Genomic DNA, 21,735 nt, shown 5'->3' on the forward strand with positions numbered 1-21,735 from the left:
AAGTTGCATTAAAACGCAAAACACAATTCCTCAAGTTGAGCACACAAGTGTGTGTCTCGTTTATTTCGTATCACAAAACGAATGAACACAAGATGGCGCTGCCCAGATACCAAACCCGCATGGGGCTCGACGTCACAAACAGCAAAACAACACTTAAAGGGACCGCGATACCGGAACAGTCACACCGATGTGTGTGACTCATTACTTTAATAATTGTGTAAAGAACTACAATATCATAATTACAGACATCTAGACATGTTTTCATAACATAAAAATACTCTGCTTGTTATAACAATATTAATAATAACTAGTTAAAGGCTTGGATGACATCTACTCCTTCTCTCCAACAGTGGCTTTATTTCAGCCCTGGTTATATTATATTGCTCCACTACTTTCTCTTAGACCTTTTAAATATAATGCGCCACTTTTAAATCAGTGTGCCAGATTAACATTATGGTTAATAATATGTGTAATTTCAACTCCACATTAAACATTTGAATGTATCTGTAACAGTATTCAGTTCATCTAGCAACAGTTGAAAAAGTGTAATTATAAGTGAGAGCCCAAAACATGAAGTTGAAATCAGGAACCGACCAACCTTCACAAATCAAGTTGATCAGCTTTTTATTAATTCCTAAAATCTGGCAAGAAGGAAACAAGTACTAACCAATCAGAGGCTGAGTAGGGTGGGTATGTGCAGAAAGAAAAACAAACAAATGACAGAAAGCACAACGGTCAATTCTGCTTACATCATATTCCTCTATAGTTGTATATATTACTTATACACACACACACACACACACACACACACTAAAGCCATGCCAGCTGGAATGCAGGGGAGAGAAACGTGTTTTCTTCTTCTCAAGAACAAAAGCAAGTTGAATTTGCTGGCTGTAAAGCTATGAAGCGATTACTATTTTTGTGTCCTTTGGCTCATATCTTCGTGATAATTTGGTGCAGAAGGATTCTGTAAAGATATCTAGAATCTGTGTGAAGTCTTCTTGCTTTCTAACAAATCGTTCTTTTTGATTGCACGAAGCTACATGTCGCTAGCTCCGGAAACGTACCGACCTGACAAAATTATGATTATGATATTTGTATTTCTATTTCTGTTGGTGTTTGAGTTGTGTTGAAATGGCTCACTGATACTTGTAGCCCAAGGTGTCTTCTTTAATTTGATGTACAACATCAATATATTTGCTCATGTTTATTATAATATTATAGACAGTTTATAACACAATATCATAAACGCGCCGAATAGGGTGCGTTGGGGCTGAAGTGGTGGAGACAAACAGTCAGACGATTTTACAACCATGCTAGTTGAACATTAACATTTTACTCAAGTAAAAGTACAAAATATCATAAAAGTGAAGATCTAAATCTGCGGTAGAGGAATATTATTTTGAAATATTGTTGACACAACAAAAAATAAAATATATATATATACACGCACACACGTGTTGTATTTTTCGCATTGGTTGAGAGAACAGTTCCTCCTTCAAACGGTGGTAGCGCCGCCTCCTGGCCATGAGTTCTCAACTCCCTTCTCCAGGAAGACGATGTGATCCGCCTTCTCCACGGTCCTCAGCTGATGAGCCACCACCAGGCCGGTCCGCCCGCAGGCCAGAACCTCCTCCAGAACCTCCTGCAGAACCTGTGAGGGAGACAAAGGTACCGTCATTAGAATGTATAAAGTGCACAGAAACAGGATTCAGCAGGTCTCAGGTGGTTTCAGGAGCTCTCAGGAGCTTTCAAGTGGTTCCAGCAGGTTTATGGTGGTCTCAAGAAGTTGTAGGTGGTTTCAGAAGGTTTCAGGAGGTTGTAGGTTGTTTCAGGCAGTTTCAGGAGATTTCAGGAGGTTTCAGATGGTTTTAGGTGGCTTCAGAAGGTTTGAGTAGGTTTCAAGTGGTTTTAGGTGGTTGCAGGTGGTTTCAGGAAGTTTCAGTTGATTTTAGGAGGTTTTAAGAGGTTTCAAGTGGTCTCAGGAGGTTTTAAGGGGTTTCAGGTGGTTTCAGGAGGTTTCAGGTGGTTTTAAGTGGTCTCAGGAGATTTTGAGGGGTTTCAGGAGATTTCAGGAGGTTTTAGATGCGGTTTCAGGAGATTCTAGGTGGTCTCAACAGGTTTCAAGTAGACGTTGCCCGCTTCCACATTTTATGCTAGTCCTATTACAGAATATTCTTTTGCAACAAGTTTTAGAAATAGCGTTGACCATACAGATAACATCACAATGTCCAAATCAAAGGGCAAAGTAGAAAAAAAGTCATCCTGCTCCGTCGGCTAGCGCTGATGCTAGCACTAGCATTAGCATGGCATATTAGCTCACTACTGGAGGGTCACAGGCTCACGCTCTCTGCTGACTTTAAAACATCATTCGACTCGTTGATTTCAACGTTGGACACCCTGCACACAAAGGTCGCTGACCATGGGCAGCGAATAGCCTCCTTGGAAGACAATGCCACCGACACTGAACACCGCATCCAACAACTGGAGACAGCGCGCTCCGCGGTGCAACGTGACAATGAGGCCTTACGGACCAAGTTGTCTGACCTAGAGGGTCGTAGCAGACGACAGAATATAAGGATAATCGGCCTACCTGAGAACACAGAAGGCAACCGTCCGTCCACTTTCTTTTCGCAAATGCTCCTGGATGTCTTTGGCGAAAAGGTGCTTGGCTCTCTCCCTTAACTAGACGGAGCCCACAGAAGCATTGCTCCAAAACCTGCTCCAGGTGGGCGGCCACGTCGGGTTAATGGAATCTTATTTAGTTTTTATGTGTTTTATGTACTTATTTATGTATTTTCTTGTATCCTGCATGCATGCTGCTCTTAAAACTTTATGTGTCCAACTTAGTCAAGTGTTTTACCTCTCATCTCCGGTGCAGGGATGGGAACAGGCGTTGTCTCTGGCAGACGAATCAATGATTGTTATTTGCACACACACCCAAAAACACCCTATAAAATGAGGGTGAATACAAATACCCTGCGTACACCGGGTGGCGCTTTAAGATTTGTTAGTTGGAATGTTAAGGGTATGAACTCCCCTGTCAAACGTAACAAAGTGTTTAACCACATTACCTGTTTAAACACTAAAATAGCCTTTTTACAAGAAACTCACCTTCTGCCTTCAGATCACCTTAAACTCCGGTGGGGGTGGGTGGGCCAAGTTTTTCACTCCTCTTTTTCAAGTAAAGCCAAGGGGGTTGCAATTCTTATTCACAAATCAGTGCCACTCTCCGTGACCAAAGTGGTGTCTGACACAAATGGGCGCTATGTCATAATCACAGGCAAAATAGGAGATCATAACTTGATTTTGGCAAATGTGTATGGCCCAAACTGGGACAACAATAATTTGTTCAAAAACGTTTTCTTCTCTCTCTGACTTGGACTCCCACCAACTCATTCTGGCTGGTGATTTGTATCTTTTGTATTTGTCATGTGTATCCTCACCATTTGGCTGTCTGATATGTTATCCTTTCACTCCTTATTTATGAGGTCTATTGTACATTAACTCTTGTTTTGTAATTTCTATAAATAAATCATATATTAAAAAAGGAGGTTTCATGTGGTTTCAGGAGGTTTTATGAGATTTCAGGAGGTTTAAGTAGGTCTCAGCTGGTTTCAGGAGGTTTCAGGTGTTTTCAGGAGGTTTACTTTAGTAACAAGCCGGTCCCCTAACTCTCGGCTATGGTACAAGTTTGACGAGTTTTCTCTACGACAGTTCTAAACTAGAGACGGAGAAAGAAACTAGAGCCTCTTCCCACTGAACTCACGCTCCCTTGCGATGGAGGTATTAGTGTTCGTACAGTTGCAGCGGTTCCCCGTCCAGCGGGACCTGTCCCTCCTGGGGCTCGTACTGCCGCTTCAGGAGGCTGACGCAGGAGGTCTCATCGTCTGGATCTCCATGACTACGGACTGCAGAGAGATCCCGGCTAACGAGCTTTCGGACGAAAACAACAACATCAAGCAATTATTACATTATTGAAGCAGCATGTACGGGAGACATAAAATAAAATAGAGAGAAGACGATGAAAAATATACAAATATTCCAACAATTTTTTTTTAACTCACTTTGGATTTCATATTTTTTATATGGAAAGTCAAACGTTTGGCAGCATTTCATAATTCTGACTATGTGTGATAGTGACATATAACATTGCTTATGTTACAAAGGTAAAGCATAGCATAGAGAATTATGTGATGACTAAATGCCGATGTAAGCAGGAGTGAGTTGGAGGGTCACAGGGCCAGAGGAGACAACGAGCCTCTGTCTAACAGAGATAAGAAAGAAAAGCAATGTGCATGAGAGAGATGTTTCCTATGATTCTGTCACACTAACTTTATCAAATAATCTGGTCTAAACTGGTTTAGACTAGTTTAGATACTGTCTAGCCCGACGTTGTCTTCTCATGACTTGTGTTTCTTTAACCCTTGTGTTGCCTTCGGGTCATTTTGACCCGATTAAATAATTCACCCTCCCCCCGCCTTTGGGTCATTTTGACCCGATTCAATGTTTCACCCTCCTGTTACCTTTATATTTACTAACATATTTTACCCTTTGGGTTCAATTTGACGCCAGCAATTAAAACCTCCAGAAAATTATTAGAATTAATATTGTTTTCCAAGTTTAAGTGTGAGGCACTTTATGTTTGTTTGTTGACTACCGAAAGAACACCGACATTAAACATTGAATGAGATCAAATTAACCCGAAGGCGGCAGGAGGGTGTAATATTGATTCGGGTCAAAATGACCCGAAGACAACACAAGGGTTAAAAAGGGGTGTAACATTCAGCCATGTGTTAATGAGCATGAGGCCTTTTAGTTATTGTCTCATTTATTTTAATATGCATTTAAACTTTGACTCCAGTTTTGACTAATTATGCATATTTTTCTTTATTTCTATAATCCCTAACTTTGCTTTCCATGTATATTTTATTGTTATTTCCCCCCGCCCATAATCTTCGAACTTTTGGACTCACCCTTGGTTTCCAGAGGAAGGCGGCGCTGTAGATCCTTGACCGCGTCTTCACGGAGGTCATGTGACCCAGAGCCTCGCTGCCTCGGTTCCTCTTCCTCCCGCCCTCGGATCCCGCTGATGGTCTGGAGAGCCAGGTCTTTGTTCTTTCAGCTCCTGCTGGCCAGAGACAGGAAGGAGGCCGTCACATGAGTTTCCATTAAAGGAACAAAACCCTCCAGCTACTGAGCTCTCCATGCCGCTCAAAAACAGAACTTCCTAAAACCTGCTATGAGTTTCACCGTGTAGATTAAGTAAAAACAGATTAATTTAATCTTCTTTGTTCTCCTTGAATCGCAAACCAGTGAAAATGTAATCGCTAACAACACAAGTGCAGAAGATGTTCCGAATGAGGATAAAGACGTGACATTGAACATCTAGGATACTAAAACTAAAACTTTGCACAAAGGTCCAGAAAGTTTGGTTTTGTGTCTGTGAGAAGAATTCTTCTTTTTCTATTATTAAAAAATCTGCACATACACAAACATCAGATCAGTATTATATTTTTGCATTGGAGCTCCACCTACTGGAGGCTGAAAGCACCACCTCCTATGTATTATGATTTATTATTATATATTTATGATTAAAGATCAGATAACTGCTGATGACATCATGAACACTGACGTTCAGATAAACCCACACTTCAGCACAATCACATCTTTCATTAAAATGATTTAAGAGTGAGTGGAGGTGAGAGGAGAGACCCTCTGAGTGGCAGGGAGGAGAGACCCCTTGAGTGATGGGAGGAGAGACCCGATGAGTGGCGGGAGGAGAGACCCCTTGAGTGATGGGAGGAGAGACCCCCTGAGTGGCGGGAGGAGAGACCCGATGAGTGGTGGGAGGAGAGACCCCTTGAGTGATGGGAGGAGAGACCCCCTGAGTGGCGGGAGGAGAGACCCGATGAGTGGTGGGAGGAGAGACCCGATGAGTGGCGGGAGGAGAGACCCCTTGAGTGATGGGAGGAGAGACCCCCTGAGTGGCGGGAGGAGAGACCCGATGAGTGGCGGGAGGAGAGACCCCTTGAGTGATGGGAGGAGAGACCCCCTGAGTGGTGGGAGGAGAGACCCGATGAGTGGCGGGAGGAGAGACCCATTGAGTGATGGGAGGAGAGACCCCCTGAGTGGCAGAGAGGGGGACAAATATCAACGTTTTGATACGTGACATCACGTTGTTAATAACTCTGTTCCGGTCGCTTCTGTCCCGCGTTGCTTCTTGGTACTCAAACTAAACACGTCGCGCATTAATAGGCTACGGCCACGAAGGTTGACGCGATAAAGATGAATTTAATGTACGGTTTTTCCTCCTCCGAGCCGTCCACAGCGAGCCGCCTTCACTGAGAAATACCTTCAGCTCGCCGAGTTTCACTTTCACTTTCAAGAGTTCAAAAGTTTCATTTTCAAGAGTTCAAAAGTCAGAAGAGCGTCGATATACTAGACATTACCGTACGAGCTTCGATACGTTGCGGTAAGAGCGTCGATGTACTAGACATTACGGTAAGAGCGTGTATACTAGGCATTACGGTAAGAGTGCGTACACTGTATTGGGCAGCACGGTGGCTCAGTGGTTAGCACTGTCGCCTCACAGCAAGAAGGCCTTGGCTTCGAATCCCGGTCGTCCCGGTCGTTCCAGGTCCTTTCTGTGTGGAGTTTGCATGTTCTCCTCGTGTCTGCGTGGGTTTACTCCGGGTACTCCGGTTTCCCCCACCATCATAAAGACATGCACCGCAGCCTCACCCCGGTTCGTATGGATGTGAATGAATGTTGGTGGTTGTCGGAGGGGCCGTAGGCGCTGATTGGCAGCCACGCTTCCGTCAGTCTGCCCCAGGGCAGCTGTGGCTACTGATGTAGCTTACCACCACCGGGATGACTGTGTGTGTGTATGACTCTGGACTCTGGACTGTAAAGCGACTTCGGGTGCCTTGAGAAGCGCTATATAAAATAAATGATTATTATTATTATTATTACTAGACATTACAGTAAGAGCGTGTATACTTGGCATAACGGTAAGAGCGTGTATGCTAGGCATTACGGCAAGAGCGTGTATACTAGGCATTACGGTAAGAGCGTGTATAGTAGGCATTACGGTAAGAGCGTGTATAGTAGGCATTACTGTAAGAGCGTGTATACTAGACATTCCGGTAAGAGCGTGTAGGAAGTGATTTCAAAATAAGAGTCAAACTTCTGGTGAACGTGATTATCAATCATTACGTCTGTAAATACAGATAAATGAAACTAAATGACTGAGATGATGAACTATTTTGGATGAGGTACCTTCCGAGGTGGCGTGTATCGATATTAGGTATTGAGTATTCACACAATGGATATTACATTTCCCCTTGAAACACAATTGTGGTTTCAAACCTTTTACATCGTGTCACCAAAAGTTGCAAGTTAATTTTTTCCCCCTGTGACTGTAAGATTGCAGTGAGAGGCCGGAGACCGAAGAAGCGTCTCAGGAGTTTACTTCTCTTTGCAAACGCTTTTGCCAAACAGGCTTTATAACTTAGTTACTATAGGTGACCTTCAATGTGCAACGCAGAAATAAACTAACACAGGCAGAAAAGAAGTGAAGACGAAAAGATGAAGTTCATGAAGCTTTAACTGCCTGATAGCTCCGTGCTGCAGCAGCAGGATCAGGACCCTGGAGAGGGAGAGAGACTTTGGGTTAGGTCAAATAGTTCAGAGGCTTCCAGAAAGATTATGCCAAAATGTGGGAGCCCACAAACTTATAGAGAGACACTGATGTGGTTTTCACATATTATATACAAATTGCATGTACATTTAGTACATTGACACTTTCATGAATTATTCTCACAGTGAGGAGGATCGGCCACATAAGACTGACTGAAGGGAGCTGTTATGCAACACCCATTGCAGCAAGATGGCAGTCGCTGTGGGTTGGTGGTAAGCATGGTATTAATTGCTTTTATTTGGAGTTGGGTATAGATGAGATAAGAGAATTTATATGATACACTGTCATCTTCCCAATTGAAATCTACTATAGGTGACACTAACACCTGGGTGTTTGTTTTTCCAGAACTCCACGGATTCTCATTTTTTAAAGCATCACATTGGGACTAACAGTAGAATGACTGTGCTGAGGACGTGACCAAATGATTGGTTGGAATTTAGATTTTTTTCAATATCTCTGCACCAGATTCCAGTCAAATAAAAAATGGCGTGTGTGTGTTTACATGCATACAATTTGTGTGGTGCAGGTGTGTGACTTAAGTAAGCCCACTCTTCGGCATGTCATGGAGCACAGACCTTAACTTACTTAACTTGTGTCATACTGTATGTTTTTAACTTATATCACGTAAGTAACATTCTTAATTCATCTTATGTACTTAATCTACGTAAGAAACGTACTTATAACCTACGGTACATACGGTTCTTAACTTATATCTCCTAAGTAACATTCTTAATTCATCTTATGTACTTAACTTACGTAAGTAACGTTCTTATAACCTCTATAAGGTTCTTAACTTATATAAGGTACATAAGTTTACATACTGAACTTATAAAGGTAATTAAGTTATGTAACAAACATACTTATTTGAACCTGGCCGAGGGGCGCTCCGCAATGTTTTGAGTACCAGAGCATTAAAACGTGGCAGCAGAGTGACGACGTGCGGTGTGCTGCTGAGTAGAGGTCATTAGAGGTCATTACAGGGATGTGTTGAGCTTTGTTCGTCAGTCTAATCTCAGTGTGGACACAATACAAGTGAGTGTTTTCCAAGTACTCAGAAAAGTTCAGGCAGCAGTGTATGCGTGTGTGTGTGTGTGTGTGTGTGTGTGTGCATGTGTGTGTGTGTGCAGGGCATGGTTCTGCACACCGCCGTCAGACGCCGGCTTCTCCCGGCACCCTCGGGGTCCCTGAACTTCACCTCCCTCGCAGAGTAAGGTGCCACACTCGGCTCACTGCTGTCACAACACGGCAACACACACTGCATCTGGGAGAAAAGATAAAGAAGATAAAGAAGATATAGAAGATATAGAAGATATAGCACGCCGGCAATATTATGAGGCCGTTTCTTTTACTTCTTTGCACTGAGCTGGTCTTCATCCCGTGTGGTCATATGACGTTCCCTGTCAAAGGTCAGGGGCTGGGGCAGTGGTGTACATCCTGGGACTGAACTGGGGAAATAATATTTAAATATTCTTATTCTCTCAGTGAATCTGAGATATTTATTGCGCTTTTTTAAAAATCCACCCAAAATAATGTCTTCAATCACTATTATCTATTATAGTGAGACAAAGATATTCTGAAAAGCCATTTTCTAGTTCTGATCTATGTTGTTTTATTGTGTGTGTTTATGACTAACGAGTGGGGAAAAAAAGCTTTTGTGAGAATTTTGTTTTTAAGTTCTTTTAAAGACACATTTTAATATGAAAAAGGTTTTGGTTGGAATAAAAAAGGATTTTCGGCCACAAGAAGCTGAAGTACAACACTTTTATCTTTTATTTCTTCCCTCATAGGGCTTCCATGAATTACACTTATCATGGAGTCAACTTTTAGTTTTTAATTTGGTGTTGTCATATTAAGTATTAACACGTAAAAAAAAAAAAAGCACAGGTTGTCCTTACTTGACTGTACTCTGTCTGTGCATGTCTCTGTGAGGCCTTTATTCCAAATTCAACCAATTTGACTAATGACTCATTAAAAGTAGACACAGTCGGATGGCCGCGGCAAGAAACAGGAAGTGGATCGGTAACAGGAAAGGTGACTGCAGCACGTATTCATTAACACCGGGCCCAGGAGTGAAGAAGGGCTGAGACAGCACATCCATGAAGAGGAAGGCTTGGACTGAGCAAGACTGAGATTGGGTTCACTGAGGAAGTAGAATCTAGAGTGGTGTGTAGCTTCTTTGGCACTGCAAATGAAAATAACTGTTTACTTGAGTTCCTTTTGTTTCCTAGGGGCCATTTAGAAAAGCATTAAAGGGCCTCTGATTTGACACGAGTGTAAAGTTACCTCAGTCCGGTGAACATAGTGTGTGAATGTTTTCTGTGGTTCTGAAGGAGTTTCTCCAGGTCTAAGAAAACTGCCCAGAGGATGTAAGAGGGGGAATCTCCACCTGGGTTTAAAGACCACGGATAAAAAGAAAGAGAACAAGTTTAAAAGATGTGGGTATTTACCAGTCAGTGTGAGTCAGCCGTCTTTGCTGCTATTGACGGATCCTTCAATCGAGGTACAAATAATAGTAAGATGCTGTTTTTTGTGCGGCTTGTCCCATATGGAGGCTACAAGTCAGGATATTGTGGACTCAGCTGCATTGATTTTTACCATTCTTGCCTATCTCACAAGTATAGGCCTATATATATTTCAAGTATATTGCATATATATATATATATATATGCAATTACAATATATGCAATATATTGCAATACAATACTAAATCTCCGAAGTACCGTTTAAGGTATTTGATGATTTTCAAATACAGGTTAAAGGGGAGTCCAGCACACCGACAGAGTATTGAGTCTATCATCAAACTAACGTTGCCTTCTGGCCTTCGTTAGAGTTCTTTCAAAATAAATGTCTGGTTTGCAGGAATTTTTTTACAAAATAATGAACTCCTATCCAATGCACGCGGTCTACATAAGAAATAATAAGATGTGTAAGTGTTTTTTTAAAAACCAAAGCAATTATTTTGTCCAAAAGCCTGTTGACCCTTCTCGTCCGGACAGACAGTTTTCATACTGCAAAAAGAGGATTAATGAATGTAATATCTGTAAAAAAACAAAACAGGAACGTTGACACAATAGTGTTCCTTTCAGTTATATGCTGTTGTTCTTTTGTATGAGACTCTGGGGACATTTTGTTTTTTCTCTGCAAACAATTAAAGACAAACATTTCTTCCAACATTGTATTTTTAAAAGGAAAACGGTGTTCTAGTACAACAGCACTGTGTGCACTTGTGTTTGCTTTAAATGATAACACGGCTTTATGAATATTTTATCAGCAGTCATTTATAGGATTACCTATGTAAAGGGAAATAGTTTGATATACGAGTAAACACCTGATAACGCAGCGGCAAACACCGTCAGAGCGACGGAGAAGCACAAGCTGCGTAGATTGACTCAGTTTGTCAGTTTTAAATGAAAAGACATGAAACGGGTGAGCGGCTTGACTTTGGCCGTACGCATATGGTGAGTTTCAATGTTGATGTTTTATTGTGTATTATGTCATAACGCAGTAAACACCTAGCGAACTTGCAAAAGAATGGTGGCAATACGCAAAAGAGAAGACACAGATATTTACAACCGAGAATACAGATGTAATAGCGTAATAGAATAAGGGTTGTGGACAGTACCGTTAGAAAGCTTGGGGTCAACCAGACAATTTGGTGTTTTCCATTAAAACTCACACTTTTATTTATCAAATGAATTGCAAAATTAATATAAAATATAGTCAAGACATTGACAAGGTTAGAACTTGTAGCTCAAAGGAAGGCCAGTTGTATAGCTTCTCTCACCAGCATAACTGTTTTCAGCTGCGCTCACATAAAAAGGGTTTTCAATGGTTTTTTACCCCTCCGTTAATCTTCTAAGGCGATAACACAATGTACCATTAGAACACTGGAGATGGGCCTCTACACACCTATGTAGAGACTTCATTAATCACCAGAGAATAGTCATTGAATAGTCATTTACCACATTAACTATGTAGAGAGTGTATTTATAATTAATTTAATGTTATCTTCATTGAAAAAAACAGTGCTTTATTTTGAAAAATAAGGACAATTCTAAGTGACCCCAAACTTTTGAACGGTGTTTCAGGCAAAGGTTTAAAAGAAAACGAAAGTATGTAAAGCATGAAATAAAACAACATATGCAACAACCAAACAAACAAACAAATAAACCCTAAAAGTGAACAGTTTCATATGTACTAGAGCTGTATTGTGGACAAAATGTTACATCACTCTTTGACTTTGAGGATATTTTGATTGCTGTTTATTTAGTTTAGCGCCTTCAAAGACTATCCAAAATGTTTGCGTTCCTTCCTTTAATCATATATTTGACATTGTCGAGAGGTCAATGACTACTTTGTTCATTACTTATCTATACTTATCGCCGGTGTGTGTGTGCGTTGCCTTATCGTTGTGTCGCGGTGAAATGCCAGTGCACCTGTATAAAAGAGGACGCGCGGCGGTGTGTCGGCACAACTGATTTGGAGTTGAACGGTGAGTACGCCACGGGGTCGTAGACCTGCGACATCGTCACACAGCTACTGCAGTGTTTCAATTTGTATCTCTTTAATGTGATCGACATGAGCTTCATTCTGCTCAACTGAAACGACTTTTCTTACACAGCCGAGAACAGAGCCGAGAAAATGAAGTGGGTCTTTGTCGCTTGCGCCTTGGTGGCGCTCTCCGAGTGCCTCATCCAGTAAGTCAACCGCGAAAACACCTTCTCGTACCGAGTGTCATTTAGATTGCGTCCTTTATTCCTGCTACCTGGTCTTCATTAGCTCCTATACTAACTGATAACATTAAATGATCAGGTGTCCGGCTTCTTCCAATCTTCTGAGGTTAAATCTGAAATTAAGTAAAGGCGGCTGGGTCAGGTGATGGCTCAGAGAGGATTGATTGGCAAAAAGCTCTTGACGGGTCAATGAAAGACGTACAAATGAAGAGGATTTAAGCTGCTCCCTTTTTGGCGACACTTAGGATCCCTCTGGAGAAGGGGAAGACAGCCAGGGAGAACCTGGAGGAGCAGGGCCTTTGGGAAGAGTACAGACTCAAGTACCCGTACAACCCCATGGCTAAGTTCGACCAGCAGTTGGCTGTGGGCAACGAGGCCATGACCAACGACGCCGACGTGAGTAACCGCCGCCGAAGCTCTCAAAACTTGTGACGAACAGCTCATGTTGGGCCATGAGTACACATCGGTACCTCCTCTTCCGTCTCCAGCTGGCGTACTACGGATTCATCTCCATCGGAACTCCACCTCAGACCTTCAAGGTCATCTTTGACAGCGGCTCGTCCAACCTGTGGGTGCCCTCCGTCTACTGCAACAGTCCGGCCTGCAGTATGTGAAACTAACTGTTGACCTGCAACATTGGGAGCTTGAACAGTTGGCGTTGCACCCAGGGTGTCGGATTTATAAATCGACGGCAACTTTATGAGCCAGCATGAATAATAACAAATGTGTCTTTTCTCCCACTTCTGTACCTCCATAGATAACCATGACAAGTTCAACCCCGGCACCAGCAGCACCTACAGGCACAACGGCGGCCCTCTCAGTATTAACTACGGCACCGGCAGCATGACGGGCTTCCTGGGATACGACACTGTGATGGTGAGTGTAGAAAGCATATATAGTACATATGTATACACCCAGATTCAGTTGGTTTTTCTATGCCTGAGAATGTCTTTGTGATTGTCGTTCAGGTGGGCGGATTCGCCGTGACGAACCAGATCTTCGGCATGAGCCAGTCTGAGGCTCCCTTCATGCAGTACATGCAAGCCGATGGCATCCTGGGCCTGGCATACCCACGCCTGTCTGCATCCGGCGCCACGCCCGTCTTCGACAACATGATGACGGAGGACCTGATCAACCAGGACATCTTCTCCGTGTACCTGAGCTCGTAAGGACCGAAGCTTTGCCGTCTCCCAATGCTGATACGGCGACTGATTTCTAGGACTTTTTTCAGTGGGTTCTCGCTTCCCTCTGCAGAGACTCTGAGCAAGGCAGCGTGGTGACCTTCGGCGGCGTTGACCCCAACCACTACACGGGCGGCATCTCCTGGATCCCCCTCTCCAGAGATCAGTACTGGCAGATCACAGTGGACAGGTAAAGCCACTGATGCACCCTGAAATATACCCACGCCAAAGAGTTTGCTGTCCGTCTGACGCACGCTGTGCTGTGTGTCCCCGTCAGTGTCACTGTCAACGGTCAGGTTGTGGCTTGCAATGGTGGTTGCCAGGCGATCGTGGACACTGGCACCTCCCTGATTGCCGGACCTCAGAGCAGCATCAGCGGCATCAACAGCAGGGTGGGAGCTCGGAGCCATAACGGAGACGTGAGTACCAGGAAAAAGACCCACTGGTGGACGGGAGGGAACTTCTGTAGATTCACAAAATTTAAATGTTGAACCATATTTGAATGCTCTCTCATCCCCTTTTCACTTCTCTCTCTCTCTCTCTGCATCAGTATATGGTCAACTGTAACAGCATTGGCCAAATGCCAGATGTGATCTTCCACATCCATGGAGAGGAATTCACCATCCCAGCCTCTGCCTACGTTCGTCAGGTAAGTGTTTGTTTCCCCGACAGATTTATTTTTAATTTTTTCATCTTACTTTATTTTGTACTTCCCTCCCACAGTCTCGGTACTATGGCTGCCGTAGTGGCTTTGGCAATGGAGGAGACAGCCTGTGGATCCTGGGTGACGTCTTCATCAGACAGTACTACTCCATCTTCAACAGAGCCCAGAACATGGTGGGTCTGGCCAAGGCTAGATAAGTCCGAGGTCACCCAACTCTTGATCCTTTAAACAATCACGTGTACATCTCGGTGCCATTATGGAATGTCCAACATGCCCGAGAACTCAATTGTTTCTTCTTGTTCAATGAATGATTATATTTCCTCACATTAAATAAAAAGAGTTGAATCCACTTGATTGGCGTTTTATTGAAATGCACAACAAAGACTACAAAGATGGAAACACGACGGGAACACACCCTTTGACGCAAAGTACGAAACATACCAATAGATATCCTATTTTACTCCAACCTGTGCAGGCATTATAAATCACAGTAATATGTTTTTCTCAGACACATTATACAATTACGGAGAAAACCTGTATACGACTAACATTATAATATTTTAACTTCCCTGAACTCACACACACGTCACAACTCATTAACTTAAATTGTACTTGATTTAACGCCTACATTTTAGTTTAGGACTACACCTTGGTCTGACTTGGGGTCATAAACATAAAGAGCTTATTTATCCACCGTTATTGCGGAATTTACATGCAGCCCGTGTTCTACCACCTCCCAAAAGCAGCCTGCCGGGCCACCAAATGTGATTTCATTGTTTGTGTTCCCTATGCACACCAATAATGCATTTATTTGATGAAGTCACTAAATATTATTGGAAATTAAACACATTATGACAGAACAAAGAGCTGGATCAGCAACCTTTTAGACGTCTTCTGATAATTTACTGAAACATATCATCCTACTGTATTGTAAGATCCATATCTAACGTCTCAGAGAAGCTGCATGCGAGTGTGTGAACCATTGTATTGATTTATTTTATATGCTCATTAGAAACACCTCGTGGAGGTTGTGAATAGCTGCACTGAAGAGGAAGTGAGCTAATCGTATCGTAATGTATGAATGTAAATATATGTCTTTATTACGCAAACAAAAGAGTGCACATTTCTCGTTTGTAAGTACATTAATTGTTAGTTTTGCTTGTGAAACTACAATTTGTTGCAGCAAAATAAAAAATGGTTGCTTTAAAAAAAAAAAAAAAAAACCGCTCTCAAAAAAACCCTTCACTCTCAAAACGAAAAGCTATGAATTGAGTTTGGACGTAGTGGGCGGGGGATATATAATATGGTTACATACACGCAGAAAACCCTCCATGTCATTCTTTAAAAAAAGATACTCCACGACACTCAGGAAAACAAACAGGAAAACAAAGTGCTGTTAAATCTAAAATAATTTTGATAAAAAAGAGCAATGTGATGTCCACTTACCTCCGTGTACTCCTGACCGTAACCTCCCGTTAGCATAGCGAGCCAAGAGAAAGTCAAACCCACACAACTAACAATTAATTCACTTACAAATGAGAAATTAGCTCTCAGAGCATCTTTTTTTGTTTGTGTAATAAAGACTACCTTCAAAGTAATGCTGCAGAAGCATTGCAGATTATTTACAAAATTACGTATTTTCCTCTTTAAAATTCTGCCAAACACAGCAACCTGTCTGTTCCTTGGAGAATATATTGTCAAGCTAGCTGTATAGCTAAAGAATAGGTTTCTACCATATAGGTACTTTCTTTTTGCCCAGAACAATGACAAAACCACCGCTGACTGTCGCACACATGCAATTGCTGCTTATCACCACAGGGGCCGCCAGAGAGAACTAAACCGAGATCTTCAAGATTGTAACTTTAAAGGGTACCTGTAGCCCAAAACAACAACGTGCTACATCCATTAGGCGCATCAAATAAATCATATTTTCCCCGCCGCTATTGTCAACAAGTCACGCATAGCCCGAGGCTTTACATTTCTTTGTCAACATTCCGAGTCCGTGAACGCTTCAGTGCGCAGACATATTGCCAGTTATTTACTCATGTCAAAGGTCACTATGACGTAGAGTCGTTGAAAGGAATTCAGCCAATCCGGAGCCACTTCTACACGCGTTGCTTCTTGGGATAGATCGGTGGCCTCAAACCAGTTCACGTCTGGAGTTCACGCCAAGATGGCGCAGTGCAAGGCGTTCGGTTGTCTAAATAATAAACGGACTCACAAAACTAAAAAGTTCTTTTGCGTGCCCAAACCTAGTACCTAATGCCACGATACACGGGCAGTCTCCGCGTTTGTCGACGTATACCGCGGCCTTCTGGTTTCAGCGGCTACTGAGACCGCTATATAAAAGCTGGGCTTTCTTAGTCTATGCTAAAGGATCATCATAATCATGGGCGATAGTATGCAGGCAAATGTTAGGCCTCTCGCTTATGGGAGAATAAAGGTGAATATATTCAGAATATTAGTAATAATCACACCAACTCTGGTGATCGCAAATTAGCCTACATGAAACAACTGGCAAACTTCCCGATTTGACAGTTCTCCCTTGGGTGCAGGCCCCCGAACATGTCGGCCGAACATTGCATCAATGAAAGACATCTCCAGCGCTGGCTTATGCGCGATGTAGCTATCAAGCTCACGCTTTTGTGTAAAGCAGATTAGGTCTAATGACACTATATCATCGGACATAAATTCGTGTTCTTTACAACAAATGCACTCTATGTCTGTTTTTTGTGGCACACATTTCCCACAACTGCACCAAACGTCCGCCGACTTGCGTGCACGGTCCGCACGGTGAAGCATCTGTACCGGCGGTCCTTCGGCATCAACTTCATCAGAATCATCGCTATCGCTGTCACAATTAACTAAATGGGGATAGTCTGCTTTTAATAGTTCATACAAGTATCCAGTTGCTGAATCTGACAATCTTTCATCGTCCATATTTCGCCCGTTTTCTTTATTATTATCAAGTTCTCAGCATTTGTTTGCGAGCGCTCGACGTTGTTTACATTGGTTTCTGAACACATCCGCTGTGGTTGGCTGTCGATCTATCAACGATGTGACGTCACACCACCGGCGCCATATTCAAGCACCAGTGCAATGAAGCTTGTCGGAGTTGAGGGACTTTGAACAGCCTAAACTACGTATTGTTATTGAATACTGGACCGTCAGTGCATGAATAACCTTTAGAAACACATTATCTTTTGATCTGGCTACATATTCGCGATCTCAACAGGTACCCTTTAAGGTGAGGAATGATGGTATGAGGAAGTCGCACAAAAACTCCATGCCATCAGGATCAAGTCTATTTTTAGATCTCCTCGTAGAATGTACTTCCTGTTGGTAAAAACTTGTTGGACTACACTTGTTTCTCTCTTGCCACTTTAATACTGCACCCTTCATATAAGCAGCAGTATATGACAACATCAGTTCTTCCTGTCGTCCTGCAGTTCAACATCTGATGTCATAAAGAGGTCGAGGAAGGCTGTGCACCTTGGCAGAGTAAGTTGTATTTCTCTAAACTCTTGACCTTAATGTCTGTGTTTAACTTCATTGCGACTTTTTTCAAATAGCAGAAACATGCTGACATTGAGATAAGTAAGAGATTGACGGTGAAGTTTCTTTTTGGCAGGATTTGAAATGACATTGTCAGCGAAAAAAGACAAGAAGAAAGTGACAAGCTACTGTGATTGGATGTCGCAGCTACCACCCGAGCTCCACAACATCCCTCTCTATGATCTGGCCATACCAGGTATGAAGCTGAAGGAGGTAGCTGCTCACGTTGATACTGCATTTAGCTCAGACACAGCACTTAATGTACATTTAAATGAACTTACGATGCTGTCCTGGACAGCAACGATTGGTGGGTTATTAAAACTGTGTGTGTGTGTGGTGTTTCCTAGGTAGCCATGACTCAATGAGTTATGACTTGGACATCAACTCCTCTATAGTAGAACCTGATAGACTAAGAAGATTGAGCAAGATTTATTGTGTGCGAAAAATAGTGCGTAAATGGGCCATCACTCAGGTAAATGGTGTTTTAAAGCATGTCAGTACTGACTGTATTTGTGCACATAAAATAATGATATATAAACCGTATATATAAATATATGTACATGGGAGTGCTTGTGTGACTGCAGGAGGAGACCATCACAAGGCAGCTGGATGCAGGGGTTCGCTACTTCGACCTGAGGATCGCTCGCAAGGCACACGACCACGACCCCACTCGGCTCTACTTCTATCACGGGCTGTACACGCGCACGGATGTTGAGGTAAAGATGGAAATGTCCGGCATAAGAACATTGCTTCTTTACATTATGTATACATCAATAAATATTTAGGGGGAACCCAAACTGTGTGGCTCGTTGGTCTCTAGGGGTATCAGGACTTTTTTAGACTTGTGACTTTTACGCAAATACATGTATAAAAAAAATAACAAAATGACTTGCGGAAAAACGTCACTGAACACTGAATAACTTAAACGTGACGTGTGCCTGAAGAAATACATTGAAATTATATTTTTAAAAACATGATATTTCATGTGTGAAGAGGGGACATGTCCGCAGATAAATAAAAAAATCTCGGTTGAATCCACTTTTGATTAATCTTAAACTAAAATATTTTTTTACTGAATAATGTAACATTACAACTAAATATAAAACAACCAATCTAAAAAAAGATTTGTGTGTGCTGTATATATAAGTACGTGGATGTTTAGTGATCCAAGGATAATAATAAAATAAATAATAATCCCAGGCTCTATATGGCATCATGCACATCAAGGTCAGATCAGATTAACTGGAACCCTTGACCACTGTTTTGCAGTTGAGCTGATTTTTGCTTTTTGTTTTCCTGTGAACAAAGAAAATAAGAAATGCGCAGATATAAATCAAAGAAAACAAATACAGTGGAGAAGATATATTTTATATATTGGGCGCCAACTGCATTAAAAAACACCTTTCTGCCACTGTGACAGACTCTTTTCGAGACCATCAGGGACTGGGCCGAGAGGCACCCCAGAGAGATCCTCATCCTGGCTCTGTCTCACTTCAAAGGCTTTGACAAGGCGACGAGTGCGCAGCTCCACGGACATCTCATCGGCTTCCTCGTGACCTTGTTCGGAGCCAAACTCATCCACGTCAGGGTAAAATACTCTGGACGTGTCCGTCGATATCAAGTCAAACACATCTCTCATCATTAAAGAGACGGTTCTGACATTTTGAAGTGGGGTTGTTTGAGGTGCCGATCCAAAGTCAGTGTGTACGGTGGATGGCGGGTTGGCTCGGCCAAGCTGGATGTACTGCTGTGGACAGGGGCAATGGATTTTAGACACCTAAAAAAAGGCCCAGCTGATATGATTAATACCACATTAAGTGTTGATATATTTTGATTATTTACACTGCTTTACTTTGCCGGCGGACAGACTTTTCTTCTGACTAGGGACCTGAGGCCGTCGTCTCTGCTTTCTTCAAAGCCACGAGACTCTTTGACGAAACTAGTTTTCGTGTCACGGAAAAATAATTTTCACGGACCGGCCTTCACGGTGTGGGCGAAATAAATATGACATCATAAATATGACGGCATAGAATAATAGAACCGGCATAAAAAAACAAGATAAAGTGTATCAAAATACAACTCACGACGAATTAGTGAGAGGCCTGAGCTTGTTTCTCTGCAACGAGCCGGTTCCATTTCAGGGCGATGGGAGACAATAATAACTCTTTATGTCCAGTCTTCTCCGTGTCTTATAGCTTTCGTCGCTGTCACTGCAGAAAGACCTGACAGGATGTTGGAAATGGAAATGGAAGCAAGTTTTCAGTGTTTTTTTTTGCCGATATCAGGATATTCTGCTTTGATTTGATTCCACAAAACAGGCAGAGTTGTCATCTGAAACGTACTTTTAAGGCCACCCTCAGTCACTCATATTTGCTAGATTGTGCGTTTGTTTCATTTTAGGGGGAAAACGTATCAAGAGGCTCAGACGCACAGATGGATGTATCCGGTCATTTTTCAACAAAAAAAACATCTTTCTGACCTTGATAATTAATGTTTTTCATTCATTCTTTCTGTGCGTCCCAAGGGACCGCTGCTCTAAAGCACCAACGTCCCACCATAAAAACAAACCAACTAAGCAGGTTGAGGCAGCGTTCGAAAGAAAGTGGAAAGATAAGATAAGATAATCCAACTAGTGCACACTCAAGCGTTATTGATTTTCTTTTTTTAGGTGAGCAAGTTTTGCAGTACCTCCTACGACCCCACTTCGAAACATCTGAACTTTTAAATAGGCGCCTATACCTATACCTACCGTAAGGTATTCCAAGCCTTCAAATACTAATTAGTTTGGGCTAGGACCAGTTCCAAAATGAAAGTCTCCCGATGTATCACAACAACAGGACGCCCCGACCCTGAGGAGTTGCTGGGACAAAGGCAGAAACGTCATCGTCTCATACGATTATCCGACAAATCAGCACAACGAGATATGGAGTAAAATACCGTTTTTCTACGGCGATACTATGAACACCACTCACATAGAATCCAAACTCCAGCACATCTTGGAGAAGGAGAGGCCCGTTCAGTGTGAGTTTTTCCTCTTGCTTACAACACAAGGTTTGGTTTGGTGACAGTGACATTTTGTAGGATGTACAATATGTTCCATGAAATGATTTGTGCGCTATCATTTGCCCTCACCCACCCACCCACCCACCATGAACCTGCAGATTTCTTTGTGTGTGGCCTGAACTTGACCCTGCCGGAGGATGCAAGGACACTCCGGTACATCCTCCGCCCTTGCGACAACCTCGCCAACGTCATCCGGAGGGGCCTGCCGAGGCTGCTGCGGTGGGTGAAACTGCAAGCTGCCGAGACGCCTGTGAACATCGTGGCGTCCGACTTGGTGACCTGCGATGACTTCGTCCAAACGGTTATCGAGCTCAATGCTTTGAAACTCACGAGAAGATAGGAGGGGAAACAGGTCTTGTTTCGTTCCTAAACTTTTAAAAATAATTTTATTACATTGCATTTGCTGTCTGGCTTCACTAACACAACATTGATGTATTGGAAGAAGAAGAAGAAGAAGAAGAAGAAGAAGTTATTCAAAATCCCCTTCATGTTGCAGCTCTGGATTTTAGTTTGCATAGTGAGTAGCATCCCAGGTACCGCACACTCAACTCCACTGCAGCAAGAAAAATCTAACCAAACGGCCCAAAACTAAAATACATCAAATTAAACAGCAAACAAGAAATAAAACCTAAAAGACAAATTAAATAAAAACACCAAGAGCCAGAAGACAAAACATTTAAAATATCGAAGAAAGACCGTTTTCTATTGTATGTTTTTAATATGATTGAAGAAGAAGAAGAAGAGATTATTTGTGTGTCTCTAATCAGTTTTGGCGCCATCTGCTGTCAACTCGTGGTATTGCATTAAAACATGGTTTCATCTCATGTTTGAAGGTTG

At 42.5% G+C, this 21,735-nt stretch overlaps 2 protein-coding genes and 2 long non-coding RNA genes across 5 annotated transcripts; 3 read left to right on the forward strand and 1 right to left on the reverse strand.

Moving 5' to 3' along the window:
* Window positions 1–61: 61 nt before the first annotated feature.
* Window positions 62–6,608, reverse strand: LOC130203266 (uncharacterized). Its single transcript, XR_008833476.1, has 4 exons — window positions 6,546–6,608; window positions 4,977–5,128; window positions 3,803–3,936; window positions 62–1,654 (listed from the first exon to the last, which is right to left on the reverse strand). It is a non-coding gene; the product is annotated as an uncharacterized LOC130203266 (long non-coding RNA).
* Window positions 6,597–8,218, forward strand: LOC130203265 (uncharacterized). Its single transcript, XR_008833475.1, has 3 exons — window positions 6,597–6,748; window positions 7,828–7,914; window positions 8,048–8,218. It is a non-coding gene; the product is annotated as an uncharacterized LOC130203265 (long non-coding RNA).
* Window positions 8,219–11,142: 2,924 nt separating this feature from the next.
* Window positions 11,143–14,629, forward strand: LOC130203258 (pepsin A-like). 2 transcript variants are annotated; one of them, XM_056429245.1, is made up of 11 exons: window positions 11,143–11,160; window positions 12,134–12,194; window positions 12,324–12,399; window positions 12,681–12,831; window positions 12,924–13,041; window positions 13,193–13,311; window positions 13,404–13,600; window positions 13,690–13,806; window positions 13,894–14,035; window positions 14,167–14,265; window positions 14,340–14,629. In XM_056429245.1, the coding sequence occupies exons 1-11, from the start codon at window positions 11,158–11,160 to the stop codon at window positions 14,475–14,477; spliced, it is 1,221 nt and encodes a 406-aa protein (XP_056285220.1). In that variant the 5' UTR covers window positions 11,143–11,157; the 3' UTR covers window positions 14,478–14,629. The 2 variants fall into 2 exon arrangements, with proteins under 2 accessions (XP_056285220.1, XP_056285219.1); XM_056429244.1 differs by having other exon boundaries at window positions 11,143–11,158; window positions 12,102–12,194.
* Window positions 14,630–17,667: 3,038 nt separating this feature from the next.
* On the forward strand, window positions 17,668–21,726 carry LOC130203261 (PI-PLC X domain-containing protein 1-like). Its single transcript, XM_056429249.1, has 7 exons — window positions 17,668–17,781; window positions 17,912–18,031; window positions 18,183–18,307; window positions 18,420–18,551; window positions 19,256–19,423; window positions 20,673–20,856; window positions 20,997–21,726. The coding sequence occupies exons 2-7, from the start codon at window positions 17,920–17,922 to the stop codon at window positions 21,236–21,238; spliced, it is 963 nt and encodes a 320-aa protein (XP_056285224.1). The 5' UTR covers window positions 17,668–17,781; window positions 17,912–17,919; the 3' UTR covers window positions 21,239–21,726.
* Window positions 21,727–21,735: the final 9 nt, after the last annotated feature.

Source organism: Pseudoliparis swirei, chromosome 13 (assembly GCF_029220125.1).
Source record: "Pseudoliparis swirei isolate HS2019 ecotype Mariana Trench chromosome 13, NWPU_hadal_v1, whole genome shotgun sequence".
Classification (NCBI taxonomy): Eukaryota; Metazoa; Chordata; class Actinopteri; order Perciformes; family Liparidae; genus Pseudoliparis; species Pseudoliparis swirei.